Here is a 19492-nt window from a genome sequence, read left to right as displayed (position 1 = left end):
ACAGAAATTCATGTGGCACTGACAAATACATCTCAAGAGCCTCTGTGCTGGTATCTTTATATTTTCCTTCAGGAAATGCACCATGTTGAAAGAAAAGAAGCTGGATATTGCTTCTTTCATGTATATGAATATCTGTGCTTGGAAGTAAGACTGAGGCCTCAGAGTTTTACCTCTGGAGAAATGTAATGTCAAATCAGTGCCAGTGGAGCAGGACTTGCACCAGTCCCACCCTTCACCAAGAAGCACAGCACAGCCACTTCATCCTGGCATTTCCTAACAGCAGGAGTTTGCAGTTAATGTGTCCCACTGAGGCACCTGGCATGTGATAGCCCTTCCAAGAGCTCCAGGTTTTATCACCTGCAGTATCCCATTTCTGAGGTGTCTAAGTGCATAATATTCACTACATGTGGTGGATGAGACCAAAAAATGAGACTCTGGGGCAAGAGAAGACAGTGCAAATGCTGGAGCGATCAGCCTAACACACGGGAGACGGTAGATTTATGGGGTTTAAAATCAAGCTAAATAATAAGCTAGTTTTCAGTCTGCTGGGTATTTGTGTATCTCCAATTTCTGTAAATCTCCAATTTCCTAGACATTTCAGAGAAATCTGAAGGTGTCTGAGCAGAGGTGATGTGCTTTTTAAGGAGAGATTTCAAAGCAGAAAATGTTTCCACAGGACATGTACAGAAGTTGATAACCCCTGAGCAGCTTCCAGAGCTTAAATCCCTTATGGACTATGTCTCACAACTCAGGGCAGGAGGTGTGCAGTCATTTTAAACCTGCAGACCTTCTTTTGGTGAAAGAAGCAAGCATTACCAAAATAAAGATCTAACACTGAGTATGTTCAGACCACATAGTTTTAGAGCATAGAAGCAACAGGTTCACTGAATCTTCCTCTTTCCTATGGCTCTCCATAGGAAGCAATTGCAAACAGACACAGAGAGGAAGGAGATTTGTCCACATAAAAGGTAAAGAACTGTCAACATTTGTTTCCAGATACACTTACATATATTGTGTATTCATGGCTCAAGAAAGAAGAACATGAATGTAGTCAATAATAAATGTCTATGTGCAAGACAAATGAGTGCGAACTTGAACATTTTACAAACTGTGTTCTCCTATGATGATTTTATCACTAAACAGACTAATCAGAGCTAGCTTTCCCCATGCAATCACACTTCATCTTGGGAGATGCCTTAGCTTGTCCTGAGAGAAGACAGCAGACAGTCAGATCTGTTGAGACACTTGCAGTCATGCTTTTTGCACACATGCTTCTTGCACACTTAGAAAGTAAATTGAATTAAATCTCAACTTCTTGACCCCCACTAAGGACATGTCTGAAAACTTGCCATCTTAATGGACATATGTGAAAGAAAATGGCCATATCAAATACTTCTTTCATAGCAGCTTTTTAAATAGCCCATTCAAGTTCACCTGTTCCAAGGTTCACCAGTTTCCATCTCTCCACCACGTAACCCATCAGAAAGTGTACCATTAGCAGGCAGGTATAGAGAAATCAAGGCAGCTACATGGATTCCTACTGGGATTCAGTCAGTACTGGGAACTGTCAAGGTCTCTGAGGAGAAAAGCACAATCCTGTGCAGTGCTGCAAGCCTGAGCACAGGCAGCACCATGGAGAGGTGTGAGCCACCTGCCATGGCTGTGGCATGCTGGGAGCAGGGCAGATGGCCCACCAGATTTGTTTGTTCTCAGGGTGTTTTTTGTGTGCTGTGGTCTGACAGAGCTGTGTCTGGGCAGCCAGGAGGGAGCCTGCCTGCTTCCCTTGTGCTGGCTCTGCTAGGGTGTGACTGAGGACCAGGAAGATGACACCTTCCCAGGAACTGAGTGTTTCAGGGAAAAGCCTCTGGACTCATGTGGTGAGAAGCAGAGGGGAGTTTCCCTGAAGGATGAAATGCAAACCTGCAGCAAAACTGGAGACAGGGACTTCTGAGAGCATGGTTTCACAGTCATTTTTTGTTAGAAAAATGGAATAGTTTATGTCGGAAGGTCATCCAATCCCACCACCTGCTCACAGCAGCACCTGCCTGGAATCTAGCTCAGTTTGCTCAGGGCCATGTCCAGCCAGGTTTTGGATGTCTTCAAGGACAGTAGTTTCACAGCCTCACACAGAGATGTGCCCTTGTATTTCGCCTCCCTGTGAACACTCCTTTCCATAGATCTCATTGGCATTTCCCTTGCTGCAGCTTGCATCCCATGCTTTGCTCACTACCCCTGAGCTCCTCCGGCTCCATCTGCTCTCTAACATAGCCCATTATGTGGGACAGGACAGCATGTGCAGTCTCTCCCTTGGCCTTCTCTTCTCCAGGCTGAAAAAGACCTGTTCCCCCAGTTTCTCCACACTTGTCCTGGGCTCCAGAGCCCAGAGGCCACCAGCCATCCTGCAGAGATGGCATGGATGCAGGGAGATGAGACATCTCTGACAGCAGCATCCTGACCTTTGGTCAGGTCAAAGCAACCATACAACCACAGTCTAAGAGAAGGAAGCAGAGTTCAAGGCAGATTTTGGAAGTGATGGAACATAATTCTCCTCAGGACCAAGAAGTTCTTGACTGCATTACAGAAAGAAACTGATGCTAGACTGGCAGTAAGGGCAGGGACTCACTGCAGGGGCTCAGGGGACAATACTGAGTGTGCATTCCCTCACTGGAGCTGGAATTCGTGTCTGAGCAAGACATTCCCCCTTGGGATGAGCCCAGAGCTAATGTGTGGGGCTGGCAGGGGGCAAGACCAATGCACAGCATGAAAACAAAGGAACTTGAAGCTGAAGGTCTGCTGTATTCTCACTTGGAAGCAGTAGAGAAGGCACTTGACACAACTGTACTTGATCTGTACTGGCACTTGTTCCAGCAGGTCACTACTGAACTGTTCCATGTAAACAGGAGTGCCTTTCCTCTTGAAACACAGAGCTCCACAAATTAAAGATAGCCTGGCAGGGCAGAGAGGGATGCAGCTTTCACCAGCTCCATGCTGACATTTACTCTCAGAACTGTCATAGGAGGGACTCTGTGCTCTCTGTACTCCAGAGGGCATCATCAGAACAGCAACAACCCATTGTGTTTTAAAATGGCTTTTACGGAAATTAGTTACATATTTTAAAAGATCAAAGTGTTTCTCTACTAGAGATGCAAGCATACAGTTCTTCTAATTTAAATAATTAATTATTTTTGGACCACAACCAGCCTGATTTCAAGGGAATTCATGCTGGATAACTCTTGCTAATGTTGTCAATATACTAAAAAATTAAGCAGTATTATTAAAATATTATAATAATAATAATACTTTTAAAATTCCAGAGTAACTTGGTTTCAAAGTAAAGAGGACTAATATTGCAGACCAAGAGGAACAAATGGAAGGACTGCTGTCTATCAGAATACCAGAGCAGTACCTATATAAGCTTACTGCCTGCATAAAAAGAGAGCTACAAGTTCCTATGCAACATATTCTGACATTGAATATTGAAACAGTCTCAGCAAATTTCAGGGTGGCTTACATGGTTGGATGAAACTGTTATATAGATGAGGAAAAAGAAATAGGTATCACAGTGGGTATAACATTGGAGATTGATATAGATTAGTTTTATTTACTTCATTTTCCTTCTTGCAGTCCCATACAAATGTCAGCAGGTGAATGGCATTTCCAATTGCAAGAATAAATTGCTCTTAAATAAAATCATATTAAGCTGATTGGTTTTTCCTTCACCTTTTTCGGTAGCTTTACTCATGCCTGAGTTTCTGTACTCTCATTTTGCTCTCAGTGCATGTGTTATTCATCTTCAGTCTGAATATGTTTTAGTTAACTTCTGTAACCTCAAAGGCGATTTTCATTTTTTGGTTTACAGGAAAACAGGCTGCATGTGCCCAGCTTTTTTTTTTCAGTCTGTAAACAATTCAAACACATTTGCTAGCAGTCTGGATCAAAATTTCTACTGAAATACCTTTGCCCAGGTAAAAGGAAACCACAGAAGAGAAAGAGGTAGAAGCCAGGAGGGAAAGGATTTGCAGAAGCTCCAACAGCTCTAAATGCATAGAACCCTCCATGTTGTACACACGGGCAGGCATACAGGGTGGAAAAGAGAGAAGAAATGCTTCCATTCATTGCTAACCCCTGAGGAATGGCCCAGAGGAAAATCCTTCCAAAACATTTATCCTATTATTGTGAAGCTTTTCCTTCTGAAAGATCCCTTCTTTAACATGTATTACAAGAAAAGGCATTTTCTTTACAAGAAGAACATTGAGGTGCTTCAGTGTGTCCAGAGAAAGGCAATGAAGATGTTGAAGGGTCTGGAGCATGAGTTTTATGAGGAGCAGCTGGAGAAGCGGGGGTTGTTTATGCTGGGAAAAGGAGGCTCAGGGAAGACCTGATCACTCTCCCCAACTACCTGAAAGGAAGTTGCATCAAGGTGGAGTTGGTCTCTCCTCCCGAGTAACAAGTGAGATAAAAACAGGCAATGGCCTCAAGCTGGGCCAGGAGATGTTCAGGTTGGGTATTAGGAAAAATTTCTTCACCAAAAGGATTATGAACAGTGGAACAGGCTGCCCAGGGAAGTGGTGGCATTACCATCATTGGAGGTATTTAACAGACGTGTAGATCTGGCCCTTATCATCAAGGTTTAGTGATGGAGTTCTCAGTGCTGTTCAATGTTTGGACTTGATGATCTTGGATGTATTTACCAGCCTAAATGATTCTATGACATATAGCACCTTTTCTCCTTGAATCCCCTACCTCCCAAGGGGATGTTCCTCCTGGATGGAAGGTGTTCACTGGGGCACTGCCCTGCAGCTTTTCCAATCCCTCAGTCATACCCACATGAGCACAGTCCCTGTGGCTGTCCCTCCCTGGGTGCTGCAGGAGCACACCCTCACATGTGACAAACAGGTGGCTCCAGGTCTGTGTGAAAGCAGGCTCTGGTGTCCTGGCCTGCCCTTCCCTGTCTGCCTTTTTGTGCCAGCCCACACTGGGAGTGCAAAGCAAGGGTTTGTCCTTCGGTCCATTGCTGTGTGCTAACAGCACTCTGGCTGAGGTGTGCTGATCCCATGGGGTCCTGGATGCACAACTCTGCCATCATCCTTATAGCAGCCCCCAGCCACTACAAACATCAGTACTGCAGCTTTAATTTTAAAGGGGATGTCCCCAGAAATTGGCCGTTATTAATGGCAATGCAGGCAATTAAGAAATAGTGTATCATTTAAAACAAATATGCCAAATAAAAACTATTAAAAGTCTGGCATAGAGGAAGCAAAATACCTCATTGAAAAATACTTGATTAAGATCTGGCTGCAGAATGCATCCACAGCTGTCTTTTCCTTAGGCTCCTGTCTAGTATTATGTATATGTTTCATTTTATTCACTTCAGTTAATGCTACTGTACGAACTGATGCAGTTTACAGAAGTTAATGATGCACGTGAGGTATTTCCCAGAGTGAGTAGCTAGATTCCCATCAGGAGGATGTGAAGAAATGCAGGGGACTCGGGACTGTTCTAAGAAAAGGCCAGGTCTGGCCATGCGTATACAGCAAAAATCAGGTGCCTGCCCAGAAAAATTGTCTTCACTGTTTACTCTGCACTGTTTCTAAAGTAATAATGCTTGTCTGCCCTGGTTAATGTTTTCTAGAGGACGTTTTGCTTTCATAATGCTGTTCAACTGTATAAATAAGAGAGGGAGCTGCAGGGCAGTCCTGGTGAAGACAGCAGGATCCTTGGAAGCTGCTGTAAGTATTGATTTTTTGCTTCCTATAGAGACTTTAAAAGTGTCTCCTCTTGTTGAAAGCAATCAGTTTTAAATCTGTTCTAGGGTTGTATCTTATACTGAAATCTGTGCATATAATGAGGGTTTTATTTTGTCAACTGGATATAAAGGACATAGGCATCACAATTGAGGCAATGAGCTGCCTACACATTGTCAGGTCACTGGAAGAGGTAGAAAGAATCTAAAAGCAGAGCAAGGTGTCGTGCCAGAAAGCAAGGTGGTCTCTGGAGTCAAGAAATCCTAAAAGAGGGACTTTCCCTGATATACCTCCTGCAAGAAACAGGCCCTGATTCATTAAAAGCCTAAGGATGGATGCTTAGAACATTTTTTTAATGTATTCGTGCTTCCTTTTAAGTAATTTTGGTGATTTTTTAACTGAAGATCTACAAGAAATACTGTTGCTTAAGAAATGGTGTATCTAATGTCTACTTCCATTTGAGATGAGACATTATTGAGGTAATCATCAGATGACAGGCCCATTGAGAGGGAAGTGGAGAAATTGGTGATTTTCACATGTTCAGAAGATCACAGTGAGGTCAAAATTTTTAATGAGTCAGAAACCAGGCTGTGGTCAGGTGTACAATGGAATGCAGAAACTGAGAACCTGATCAGGTCTGTTCTTGCAGAGAGAAGAAAATCCCCTCTATCCTAACCACTGTACTGACTCTTTTTTGTCTACTTTTTACTCTCTTGGCCTCAGTGATGCTTCATCCCTGAGTGTGTGCAATAACTCAAGTTCAACAGCAAATACTCATGGTGGCCTGGTAGAAGAGTGAGAGCTCATGTTCACCTATTTCCAGGTAAAAGGAGGCTTTGAGGTGGGTGATGCTAAAGGATAATGTGAACTGGGCTTCCACATTTCTGCTGCAAAAGGGATTACTTTCAATGAAATATTCACAGTGGTTGGATTCTCTGAACAGTCCAATGCCCTTGGTTTGCAATCTCCTCGGGGGCTCAGGCATAGAGGTATCAAAACTCTGAATGACAAGAGAAGTGAATGTCTAAATCATCAGCCTGGAATAGGCTCTGGACCTGTTCAGGTGCATATGATTAAATGTGCAGAGCTTTCTGGGCAGCCAGGAAAGCACACATGAGTCTGTGGTGCTCCTTTGGATAGGTGGTCCTAAACAGGGCTTCTGAGATCGTGTCCTCACACACAGATATGGCTAGTCAAGTCTTTCTTATGTGATTTTTTGTGTGCTTGGGTGATTCTCTTTACAAGACTCTGAGTAGCTGATATTTAATTCAGCAGACACCACTGGTGGTTGTGGTGCTGTAACTTCATGTGCCCCGTGCCCTCACAGTGCTGCTTCCAGGAAACAAATTTCTCAGATTTCCTTCTTCAGAAACAATCAGGAGGGAAGCAGCACCATCTGGTGAGCAAACAGCTTTTCTATTTATGCCTTCATATGTTTTTGAGTAGTGCAAACTTTCATGTTGCCTGAATGAGATTATCAGTGAGGACCCCTTATATAAGGGAGTAGTACGGGATGAATTTTCATCTCCTGGAATATTACATGGGACTCTAGAGGCAGAAAGTTGTCTCCAGAATCTCTTCAAATCATAGAGACAGAAATCAGCCCTAAAATGGACAAAATAGCTATATCCACAAAGAAGCAAGGTCTGTCAGTCAGAAAACTCAGTCCAGCCCACTCCCAGGTTTTCTGGTGGAATTATCTAAGGTAACTACAGCTGATCCCAGTGCTCTCCATTTTCTTTCTGAGTTGCATGGTAGGGAATACTGTGTGCCAGGGAAGAGGAAATATATTCAGCAAATGTTATCACCAAGTCTATTACAGATAAATTGCTGGAAACACTGTCTTCCAAGTGCTGGCATGCTCTTGTATCATTGTCTGGTTTGACTGAAAGCTCTTCTTTAAAGCAAACTATTCTTGAAGACTACATATAAACTGCATTGTGTAACACACACAAAGAATAAGAGGCAGAGGTTAACGTGTTTCCTTCCAGGCTACTCAACAAGTCAGACTAGATTTGGAACTGAATTGAAGTGCTTTTCACTTCTACTGCCATGTTGATTGATAAACTATTTTTTCTGGAAATTATAGAAGTCAAGGTCTTAAAGAAATTTCTGCAAACTTAACTTCTTCAGTCTGGGAATTTCCTAAAGGCTTTAGAGCACAGATTCTCAGCCCTGTGCTTTTTAATAGCTCATTAGCAACAATGCTCCATAGGAAAATCCGTCAGTCTTTAAGACCCTATGAGAATTTGCATCTTCTGTTTCCTGCTGAGTGTCTGTTGTCAATTTGTCAATGGTTGAACACTTGCTAACCCAGAAGGCACAGTAACATAAAATGAAAAAATAAGTATCAAATATGAAATAACAATCCCCAATCACATTCTGAAGGTTGGAGGGTGCAAACCTTATTATAAAAGTACCTTTAGGTTTCAAAACCAGGACTAATAAACAGGGCCACTTGTATCTTGAAGGGTTAAACAACAAAAAAAGACCTCTAAAAATCACAGATGCTAAGTCTTTTATAATCTTAAGCCTTTAAAACTAACCATTACCAAGATTTTTGTGAGGTCTGAGTCATGACTCTTGACTGTTTGTGATTGGCCTGTACTAAGTAACAGATGGATGATTCAGATTCAGATTGTATTTAATTATCTGTGAATTCAGTGCTGTAATAAAATGAAATTAATTCCATGAAAGTACATAAATTAACCACAAAATGTGAACATGTTGTAACTACATAGAGAAAAAAATATCAGGATAGAGAAAATTGCCTTCAGAAAACTATAACTAGTATTTTACAAAACCCTTACAGCAAAACCATTCCATATCCTTTCACCATAATTTTGAGGTCAATTTAGTTAAAATCCCTTTCTGCTTTGCATTCCAAATAAATAGAATTTACAGTTTGAGGAGTACAAAGAAAAGCCTATCTATCAGGTGCTATATTTTGTAATAAATATTAAATGCGATGAGATAGAGAACAGGTGGCAACTTAGGTTTAAAATTAAATGTTTCTCTTTTTTGGAATTCATGTTATTCTTAATAAATTATGACTGCAGCTGAGTAAATAGTTCATAGTAAATAATTTATCCACAGGCAGCTTCTGAATCAGCCTGCTGGATATGTGGAAATAGATTAGGCTTAGCTCTGATGCTTTTGTTTGGGAGTTGATTTCTTTTCAAAGTCTGACTAATACATTGGCTCACTGATAGCAGTTCTAAAAACTCAGAACTGGAGTTGTTGTATTGAGTTACAAGTATCTAGATACATCGAGAATTATTTCAATGTCAAAATCAGAAGAGACCAAACTATAATTTAGAACTACTGTGTACAGTAATTAAAAGTGCAGCTACCAAGAACCCAACCCTTATAGTTCTTACATTTGTCAGTAATGCTGTTATTGCAAATAGGCCTGCTTTCTAAAATTACTTATAATAAACATGTAAATGTTTGAATGTTTGATTATAGCTTGAAGATGTTTTGTTGTTTTCAAGAGTCTATCTGTAAGTGGATATACTAATACAAATTGCTCCCTCTGATGCTATAGAGCAAGCAGGACCATAAGCACAGCACTTTCTGACGAGTCTCAAGTTGAGTCAAGCCAGGGATAAAAGGTGCAATTGATGTAATATGTCTCACTGTGCACAATTTTAGCAAATCTGGCTCATTATCTCCTCAACCCCTGTTCAACTCTTGCACCATTTCTTTGCCCTAGATTCCTCCTCAGAAATGAGGCCTCTTGGGACATTGATATCCCCATTTCCAAGGTCTCTTTTCAAGAGCTTATACAGTGCAGAGTGTCAGCTCTGCAATGAAATGTGGCTACCACAGCCAAGTGTAACACATTGATAAACACTTTGCCCTTTGACCAGTGGAGCAGCTGATAAAAATAAAGCCTTGTTCTTTGTTAATGGCTTTGACTGCTTCTGCTGTGCTGAAAATGAACCCACTCCAATGGTTTTGTTGAAGAGACAAGGCCTTTTTTCAGGGTCTTATTTAAAACATTACATTCTTTCTATTCAGAAAAAAACCCACCTATTCCTTAGAGAGGTAGGTGTTTATATCTGGTTTGCTGCTGAAGAACAGCCCCCATTATTTGTCCTTTCTTTAAACAGGACTCCTTATCAATCGGACCAAAAGTTCATTTAAAGATCTCCTGCCTGCCTGTTTGCTCAAATTCTGTTTCTATGTAGATACTGATTTCTGCTCACTTGCATGAATTTCCTCTTTCTCCCCGCACTCAACAAAACACCCAGACTTCTATGATGAACTTTTAAGGAATTATTCAGACCATTAGTGTCAAAAGCAGAGGTATGGCAGCCTTTCAGCTATCAGCCAAGCAGTGTTTTCTGATGAGATATGCTCCATTCTGCAGCCTGCTGAGGGTGCTATGTATTCAACTAATCCATGCTAAATTTTGTCTTTGCAGGTATTTAGGGTGGGGGTGGCAGAAAGAGTTGGCGGAGACTTGCCAGGAGGCCTGGGAAAAAAAAAAATAAAATTCTGGCAAGAATTGGAGAGCATGGAAACTGAGGACAAAAGAAAGATAAGACTTTTTAATTCAGTGGTAATGACAGAATAACTCTTTCTACTTCATTAATTTACTTACCTCAGAAATATAATCTCTTTTTTTTTTTTTTAATAGGATTTTAATACGAGAACATGAAGGCCACGTTCTACCTAAGTTTGCTACTGGCTGGGTTTCACACTGCTGCCCACAGTCAGCTCCCACCCAGCGACCACAACGATCCAGATGACCCTAAACACCACATACATCACGGAGGTGAAGCGATTGCTTGCCTCAAACTTGTGCCAAACAATGCTGACTTTGCATTCCAGTTTTTTAGGGAGGTTACACAGGAGGCACCTAATAAGAACATTTTCTTCTCTCCTGTGAGCATCTCTGCTGCCTTTGCAATGCTGGCCCTTGGGGCTAGATCATCCACACGGTCTCAGATCCTGGAAGGACTCGCCTTCAACCTCACAGAGATTCAGGAGAAAGAGATACATGACGGCTTCCACAACCTAATCCACATGCTGAACCATCCTGAGGGTGGAGTCCAGCTTAGCATGGGGAATGCCATCTTTATAACAGAGAAGCTGAAACTCCTAAAAAAGTTCTTAGATGATGCCAAAGCTCTGTATCAGCTGGAGGCTTTTACAACTGACTTTAACAAACCCACAGAAGCTGAAAAGCAGATCAATGATTATATAGAAAGGAAAACACAGGGAAAAATTACTAATTTAGTCAAGGACATGGACCCAGAAACTGTAATGCTTCTGGCTAGCTTTGTTTTCTTTAAAGGTAAGTCTCCTCTAGGGTTCACATTCTCACCATTCTTATCAACAAATCTAATGTTGCCCACCTCAACTGAAAACTGGTCTGGGGAAAAATTCAAATGCTCTTTGCTGGGCCAGAAGGTCTCCTAATGACATAGTGGAGGTGGTGGCGAGGTAACAGGACCTCTCTCAGCACAGAGAGGCAGCTGGAGGCCACACAGCCTTGTTTCATTTTGTGACAGCTCCAGGAGCTCTGTTCCAAGCCACAGCCTTCCATGCAGCCTGAGCTGGGTTCCTGGGTTTAACCATAACTACGATTGTCCCATATGCTTCTAACTTTCAGTGAAAGCACTGAGACTTATATATGACCTAATACCTCCTTTTAAATTATGCATGATTCAATAGCCTAATTTACTACATCTTTTTTTTCCCTTATCAGTCCTTTATACATGCACACTAACATTTATATATGGGAGAGTGACAAACTGGGGATAACGTTTTAAGGAACAGAACAGAAACACTGCATTTCTGATGTGGGTTAGATGTGCCTTTAAGCCTGACATAACACTACTCAGATATGAGTTCCTACATTATTTTGTCTACAAATTGAGGCTTCATGATTAAAGTCAATATAAATAAATTGCATGCAGAATATAAGTACACAGATGATGTTTACAGAAAGGCCACTTAGTTCTCCTGAACAGAAAAGCAGTAGTAGGTACAAAAAAAACACCTAATTATTTCATTACTGGCATCTGAAACATAAATTGAAAGTGGAATACAATGCACTCTTTTGAACAGGTAAAAGATCCTTACATTACTGTGATACACATTCTAAAGTGTTATGTTTGAAAATTCTGTATTTAACACATGGAAAAATAGGTGAATATTGTTACTCGCTATAAAAAATTTAGTCTATGATGGGATAGAACATGGGATATTCAGTTAAATTCTCCTTCTCTGTATCAGGCAGCTGGGAAAAGCCTTTTAAACCAGAGCATACTGAAGAAAGGGAGTTCTTTGTGGATGCTGAAACGACTGTGAAAGTCCCTATGATGCACCAGATGGGCAGCTTTGACTTCTATTTTGATGAGGAGCTGTCATGCACTGTGGTACGGCTGCACTATAATGGGAGTGCTACTGCATTTCTGGTTCTGCCAGCAAAAGGGAAAATGAAGCAGTTAGAGCAAACTCTGGACAAGGAAACCATCCAGAAATGGTCAGACCATCTCTTCCAGAGGTAATCTTGTGTCAGTCAGCTGCAACAGCACATCATTTATAGTATTTTTTTCATTTCAGAGAATGCATACACTATGAACATGGTGATTCTGGGAACTGAGTGGGTTATTTTTGGCTTGTGTGCCCTAGTTGTAAAAATCATGCAGCTGGTTGGTATTTAACTATTCTTTTGTTGATGGCTGAGTGACTTGGTGCTCTCCCGACCAGAGCAGAGACATTCCTACTCCTCTCTGAGGAACAGCAAGCCTAGACTGCTGTTTCTAAAATACTCCATGGACTGAGAGGAATGGTTTCAATTTTAAGCCAAATCTTCTATACTGAGATTTCAGCTAGTGTGTTTTTCCTTTTAAGTCAGTGATGCACTGTGACTCAGGCATAAGTTGGAATCTTAAATAAAGCATAACTTACACAGTTTGTAGTGGTGCTTACAGACATGGTATGTCCTACACAATTTTCTTGCAGCATTCGGTTGTTGTTAGAACAGGCAAGTGATTAATTGTGGATGTCCTGATTTTCTGGCATTTTGTTTTGAAACTATAAATATCTAATGAGTTTCTGTTAGCTTCAACCATTGACACCAACATCAGCTAATGCATTTTACAACCTTGTTTGTCTGGGAGAGAAGAGATCTTAGCAACAGTAGATGAGTAATATCAAGTTAATACATGCTTAATTTACCAAGCTCTGCCCTAATTCACAACTAATAAGGCTGTGCAGTTCACACCCATATATCTCAGTGCATCATCACAGAAATACCAGAACGGTTAGTAAAAACATAATGGGTAGCAAACTGAATATGAGCTAATAATGTGATACCTCAAATACCAAAATAAAAATGTATCATTCTCAGCTGCAATATCAGGAAAACCATTATCTAAATGAATTTGTGGTGCAAAGTCACTGAGGATCAATATAGAAATAAGTTCTTCATGGAAGAAACTGTGAGAACCAAATGGCAATTTCTGTTCTACTGCTTTGCTGTTGCCAGTGCTGATACACTTGGTCCCATCCTCTTCTAGTGACTGGGCAGTATCACATGAGGGCTACAGCACCACAGTTTGGGTCCCATCTGTTTTGCTATTCAATATTCAACCCAAGCTGTCTCTGGGCAGGCAGCAAAAGACCTGAGCTACCTGAAGGGTTATCACTGCTGTGGGTGACTTGGACTCCCTGAGGATCCCTGGATGGGGCAGGAAAAGAAATCCAACAGAAAGCACACCAAGCAGGAGCTGCCTACAGACTGCTCACAGTCAAAGTCATGGCCAGCCCACAGGAGGAAGATAATTAGAAGACATGGAATCCAAATGTGCAGGCAGCAGGGAACAGACCTCTCCCGGGGCCATATCAAATGCCCCAGTTATGCCAAAGATACTTATTTGATTTGAAATGATGGGATTTACCACAATTCTCCCCAAGCAGACTTTGTCAGGACTTCTCTTCAGCTCTCCACTTTCCTGAGCAACATGGGTTATCCCTCATCTCTGCCTGTAAATAGGGGGTCTTGTTACTGTTCTACTTAGCAGAGTGCTCTCAGATTTCCTGAAACAAAACACCAGATAAATACCATTATGACTGCTATTATTATGATTAAGAATGATAGTTCTTGTATCACCATGAGAAGCATCAGCAATCAAATTAGTGCTCATTGTACATTCAGGATCCAAACCTCTGGGATTTGACACTCATGAGAATTAAACTTCTCACCATCATTTCTATTGGTGAAAAAATCCTTCACACCATTCCCTGTGTTTCTCTTCTCCCTAACAGGTTTATGAACCTCTACTTTCCCAGATTTTCTATTTCTGGGAACTATGAAATAACTAACACCCTTAGCAAGATGGGGATTGTGGATGTGTTCACCAACAAGGCAGATCTCTCTGGCATCACTGGCACTCCAGAGCTGAAGGTTTCCAAAGTAAGTCTGTGTCTCTTGTCCCTTTCCTTTCTTTCACAAACTTACAGGAAAATCCACCAGTGGTAGCATCCAGAAACATCAGGTATGTCCCAGCTTCCTAGCTTGCCTGCAGCCTGCAAAGCTTACAAAAGGAGATTGGTTCCTGGTGACACTGGAGATCAGATTAGATTGCTGCATGTCTGTTTTTTCCAAGACTGGTACTGGCCAAGATTTTTTCTGCATTATCTGAAACATGAGAGGAGCAACAACCCCTGCCTCCTCAAGGAAAACCACTAATGTTCCCAGGCACAGCACAACCTGTCCCTCTCACCCTGGAGACTCAGTTTTGGAGGTGCAGACAAACAATTACAGGTGGAGCCTCCATCCTTCATCCAATATTTTGGATTTGTTATAGGAGTTTTCCATAGCTCCATCCTAACCCTCATTTAAGCAGCCAAGGCTACAATACAGCTCTTCTGCCTCTACTCACTTCTCAGGGGATCCCTCAAAGCAGGACTGCTTTAAAACAACTCTGATTCATTTCTCAAGGGGCTGGTTACTGCCCAGAGTGACTCTATCTTCTTTTTTCCTAGGTTGTCCACAAGGCTTCTCTGGATGTTGATGAGAAAGGTACTGAGGCAGCAGCAGCAACTGCTATTGAAATAATGCCAATGTCTCTTCCTCCAACCATTGAATTCAGCCATCCCTTCCTCATGCTGATTTTTGATAGAGATACAAACAGTACACTCTTCATAGGAAAAATAGTTAACCCGACTCTCACTAGCTGAAGTGACATATGAATTTTGTTTGCTACTACTAATTAAAGATGTGAAAATTCATGACATGATTTATTTCTATTTGTACCAGCTCATATATGGTTCTTTGTTAGTAACAGTTTTTATTTTATGTCATCATCAAAAACTATTGGTATTGACCATTACACTTGCTGAAGAGGAAGGAAGAAATTGTTTTATGTTCTGCTAGAAAAGAAAACCTTTTTTACATGACTGAAAAACAAGGAAAGACCTAATCTTTGCCAGCATTTGCAAGGAAACATTTATATTACAATGGAAGACTCCTGCTTAATACGAGGTAGTCAGCAGGTAAAATTATGAACATTCTTGCAAAGAAAGCAGAAGTGGTTGCAATTTACCATAAATTTATCTGAGATGGGAACAGTTGGATCAATACTGCAGGGTCACAGATACCTGAAGCTTCTAATGGAGAAAGCACTGCGAATATGAAAAGCTGCCTTCAACAGCTGTCTGTACCAAAACATTTTATCATTCTTAGTATCAATCTAGCAGCAAAGCTTCCTGAGTTTCTTGCAGCTTAAAAGAGAGCAGGAGGATCAAATCTGCCTTGAATCTGAAGATTTTCACCACGTGTTACCAATTTGTCAGATTCAGATGGAGTTACTGACTTCTCACACATGTTTCCGTCACTGGTGAGAGGGACGATGTAGCTAAATGGGAAGGTGAGGTATTTGGATGGCAATTACACCAGCATACTGTCAGCTGAGATTTGTGGAACACCTATAAAGAGACTCTGGAAAATTAGAGATCTTTCAAATGCTTTTGTCCTTTTACAGCAAAAAATATAAGTAAGAAACATGCAATAAGCAAATCATCTGACCCTGGTAGGGGTGAGAGGCACCCAGGTAGAACGTAGGGCAGTTTGAAGGCTGGCTGGGAACCACTTTCAGTGGACTTGCCTTGGCAACTGGTATCAGAAGGAGCACAATTGGACCTGTTTTCTCTAAAGTTGTGGGATTTGGGAAGAGATTAAATGGTGTCATGTAATTGGCAATGATGCTGGGAGCAGTCAAATGGCTTGGGATGCAAACACAACGTCAGCAAGGTCTTGTGTGCCCTCTGCAAAGTTAGTGTGGTGCAAAGCATTGTCTCCCTATTGCAGTCTAAAGGAAAGCCCTCTCTCTGTTCTGTGCTCCTAGTGAATACCCTCTGTTAACACAACACTTGACGGTGCTTTTTGACTAAATACAGCCTCAGTACAGATGAAAATATCAACAACTAGCATCAAAGGCAGGATGCACAGTGACAGAAATGCATGCATTCTGGCACATTCCTGCATTCTCCTCCTCTGTCTGGGTGGCTTTGTGGCCCTATGCCCACACAGGGTAATTAACAAGGCCCCCTACCTGACTGCAGGTTTTTCATCTCCCTTAAAGAGAGTTTCAGAGAGCAACCTCAGTGGGGTCAGTCTCAGATGTTATCACTCCTACTGCTAACTAAGCAATGGGCATCCAGCAAAGGAACATCAAAACCTTTAGGGGGTAGAGAGCTCAAAGAGGTGAGATTCTTAGTTATGTATTGAGTTCCCTAGAGTTGCAGTTGAAAAGAATTGATTTTAATAGGGTGATTCTCAGTTTACATCAAGAAGTGTGGAAGAAAGAGGGGCCACAGCTGAATTAAATATTGCTTTCTCCCTTGTAAACTAGTTTGCAGTGGATGAGGACATAAACATAGAAATACAGCATAGTAGGAGGAAAGTTGTCCCCATGTGGTTCTGGGAGAGATTTGAAGATGAAGAGAATTTCTCACATAAGCTAAATCAGCTTTTGCAGGCTGTTAATCCTTATTTTTGGAAGGAGATTCCTTCCTTTCCTACCCTTAGTGCCTTGGTGCCCTGACAGATGTGCCCCCTCCACAAGCAGGATGCTGGAATTCTGTTTTCCTCACGTATTCCAGGGAGAGAAGAGCCCACAGGGCAGCAGGAGGGAGGCAGAGGAGCAGAAATGCTGCTGTGAGGAGCCTGCTCTTCCCAGTTTGTGCTTCTCACCGCATCTCTCCTCATACGATCTCTCCGTGTTTGTGAGATGTGTTGGGGAGGGTACAGGGCCAGTGAGTGGTGCCAGCCACGGGAGGACAGAGTGGCGGTGAGCAGGGGTGTCTGCCGTTCCCACTGGGGATTTCCTCTCAATCGAGATCGGTGTCCAGGAGCCGATTGCTAGACTTGCTTCATCAGGCAATAGCTCCTGCTGTACTGACATCACGCTGTGATTTTCCACTGCAGGATTTGCCAGAGACAGTGTTAAGAAGAGGCAGGCACCACACTTAGCACAAAAGAGCAGCAGACAGTTTGCTCCCTGCCTACATCCATGCTGCGCTGCGCTGTTTGCTATGTGGCCCCTTCTCATCTCTCCCCCCCATCCACCAAGTCCTACTCCCTTAATCCTGCTCTCGTCGCTGCGAGCAACGAAACAGGTTTTCCTGATTACACTTATTCTTCTCATTTCCTCTCCGGACCAGCTCTTTTTCACAGCCTCCCACTCTCCCTCCTGCAGACTAACATTTTGTCCCTCCCACTCCTCGGCACCGTTTGTTCATGCGGGAGGGGGATGCTGCCGGCTCAGCTGTGGCGCCTGCTCCGCCAGCAGGTCCTCCTCTCTCCTTCCCAAAAAATGGAGGGCAGGAATAAACAGGGGTCCCTGCCTTCCACAAAACATTGCTTCCACAAATCACTTACTGCACAGTGAGGAGGGCTGGGCTTGGAGTCGCTTGGCTATTGCCACTTGCAATGACGAGCAACATGGGAATATAAATGAGCCAGAGACATATCTCAGGGACAATTAGCGGCCAGGTTAATTAGCCTTTGAAAGAGCTGACACAGCTCTAGAGTGTAAGGATGGAAGTCACAGCTGTGCTTGTGGCGATCCCAGGTTTGGGTGTCCTGCTTGTCCTTTGGCCAGGCGCCAGTCCTGCTTCACTGACTACACCTCGGTGATGCCATCGGCAGCAGCCTCCATGTGCTCCCAATGTCCCATCCCAAAGTGCAACAGCCCCTGGGCTCACACACTTGGCTGAAGCAGGCGTTTAGGGGTTTGCTCTTTTCTCACCATCACTAAGGCTGTACCTGGAGGAAGGGAACCAAATGTGCCCTCACTTCCCACCCCACAGCCTTCAGCCTTCCTACAAAGAGGAGTCAAAGGAAGAATTCCCAATTTATTCTTCAGGCAGGTGTGATCTGATAGCTCTTGCTCAGCAGGAGGAAACACACATATCAGTACAACCTCTAACTTTGCAAATACAGCAGTGTTGTTGCTTGTAATGCCGTGGTCTTTACATTACTTTTGTTAGACAGCCCAAGCCTTGGTTCTCCGCGCTCGCCGGGCTTTGCTTGGACCTGCCCAGGCCTGCCTGGGGTTTTGTTTTTTAGCTACTTTGTTTGTAACAGTAACTATCCAGCAATTGGTGCTGTTACCTAATTTGTTTCAATTTTTCCTTAGCTTCGTGAGATTGTATACAGATAGTTATGTAACCACGAGACATTAAGAACAAGGAGCTCCTCAGCTTAGAACGGAGTGTCTGTGGCCCTAGAATGAAAAATGAAGGCATAGACATGGTGGCATGGGGCTGGAGAGTACATGCAGATGATGATACTGGACACCTCAGAGCTAAAATCACCTTTCCAGGTGTCACTGGTCATCAAAGCTTTACAGACCCAGGAGCTGGGTGAAAACAGTTTGGGTCATACCTAATAACTACGAGAACAGAGACATGGTGTATGTATCCAGTGTATGTACTGTGGACAAGGGTACTGAGGACCTGTGAAACACTGAAGGAAATCAAGGGGAAGAACAGGTGAGCAAATGTGTAGCAGTGATACCAAGCAGACCCCCGAGCACAGAGGTTACATCAGCCCTTGTACTGCTCCTGGAAAAGAGGTGGCCATCCCTTTCCTTAGGTTGACTGTAGAAGAAGAACTGATGTTTTGGAAAGAAAGCATCCCCCCCAAAACATCCCTTTGTAGTCAATCAGTGAGCTCTGCCAAGTGCCTCAAACCTTGTGGATCAATGCTGGACGAAAGACAAAGGTTGGTGCAACAGGGGAAGAGGAATTGAAGGCAAGGAGCCAGCCCTGGGGGGCAGTCCCAGTTCTCCCCCAAAGACCCTCCCTTGGCCTGCCCTCCCACCAAGCCTGGGGCTGCATGTTGGGCCACTGGATGTTCAATTCTTCCCCACAGCCAGGCAGCAAGACCATGAGGAAGGCTGGCCAAGGGCCACAGCATGGAGTGGCAAGGGGACACCCCAGGCAGGAGGCTGTGATCCACAGCCCAAGGACCTTCAGGCTGACTGAAGGTGCCTGCTAGCCCCAGAGCTCTGTTGACATCTGTCCTACAGACAGCATTTCACTGCTTTCTTTATTAGCCCAGAAACCAAAGGAAGCAGTACAACAGGCATCAGTAGGAATCCTTTTTCTGTGCCTTGTTATCTTATCTCTTATACTGGTACTCTGTTATTCAGTCACTAGATGTTTAGCAACTTGGCCAAAAGCACCTTTTTTTTTCTCTTTTTCTCCCACACCCCCCCCCC

The 19492-nt window shown here is 42.9% G+C and overlaps 1 protein-coding gene across 2 annotated transcripts; it reads left to right on the top strand.

The window, feature by feature from the left end:
- The first annotated feature begins 5640 nt into the window (after positions 1-5640).
- LOC107205502 (alpha-1-antiproteinase 2-like) lies at positions 5641-15716 on the top strand. Of its 2 annotated transcripts, none has more exons than XM_015629918.2 (6): positions 5641-5729; positions 6468-6585; positions 10390-11049; positions 11994-12264; positions 14031-14178; positions 14751-15716. In XM_015629918.2, the coding sequence occupies exons 3-6, from the start codon at positions 10407-10409 to the stop codon at positions 14943-14945; spliced, it is 1257 nt and encodes a 418-aa protein (XP_015485404.1). In that variant the 5' UTR covers positions 5641-5729; positions 6468-6585; positions 10390-10406; the 3' UTR covers positions 14946-15716. The 2 variants fall into 2 exon arrangements, with proteins under 2 accessions (XP_015485404.1, XP_015485403.1); XM_015629917.2 differs by having other exon boundaries at positions 5642-5729; positions 6468-6567.
- The last annotated feature ends 3776 nt before the right edge of the window (positions 15717-19492 follow it).

This window comes from Parus major, chromosome 5, assembly GCF_001522545.3.
Source record: "Parus major isolate Abel chromosome 5, Parus_major1.1, whole genome shotgun sequence".
Classification (NCBI taxonomy): Eukaryota; Metazoa; Chordata; class Aves; order Passeriformes; family Paridae; genus Parus; species Parus major.
Note: the sequence above shows the minus strand (reverse complement) of the source record. Positions and strands in the feature narration are given on the sequence as shown.

What these genes read in the sequence shown, in the direction of transcription:
- LOC107205502 (XM_015629918.2), top strand. Translation starts at nt 10,407, where the DNA reads ATGAAGGCCACGTTCTACCTAAGTTTGCTACTGGCTGGGTTTCACACT. An exon ending in TCAGACCATCTCTTCCAGAG is followed by an intron (nt 12,265 to 14,030) that starts GTAATCTTGTGT and finishes TCTCCCTAACAG; the next exon opens with GTTTATGAACCTCTACTTTC. An exon ending in CAGAGCTGAAGGTTTCCAAA is followed by an intron (nt 14,179 to 14,750) that starts GTAAGTCTGTGT and finishes CTTTTTTCCTAG; the next exon opens with GTTGTCCACAAGGCTTCTCT.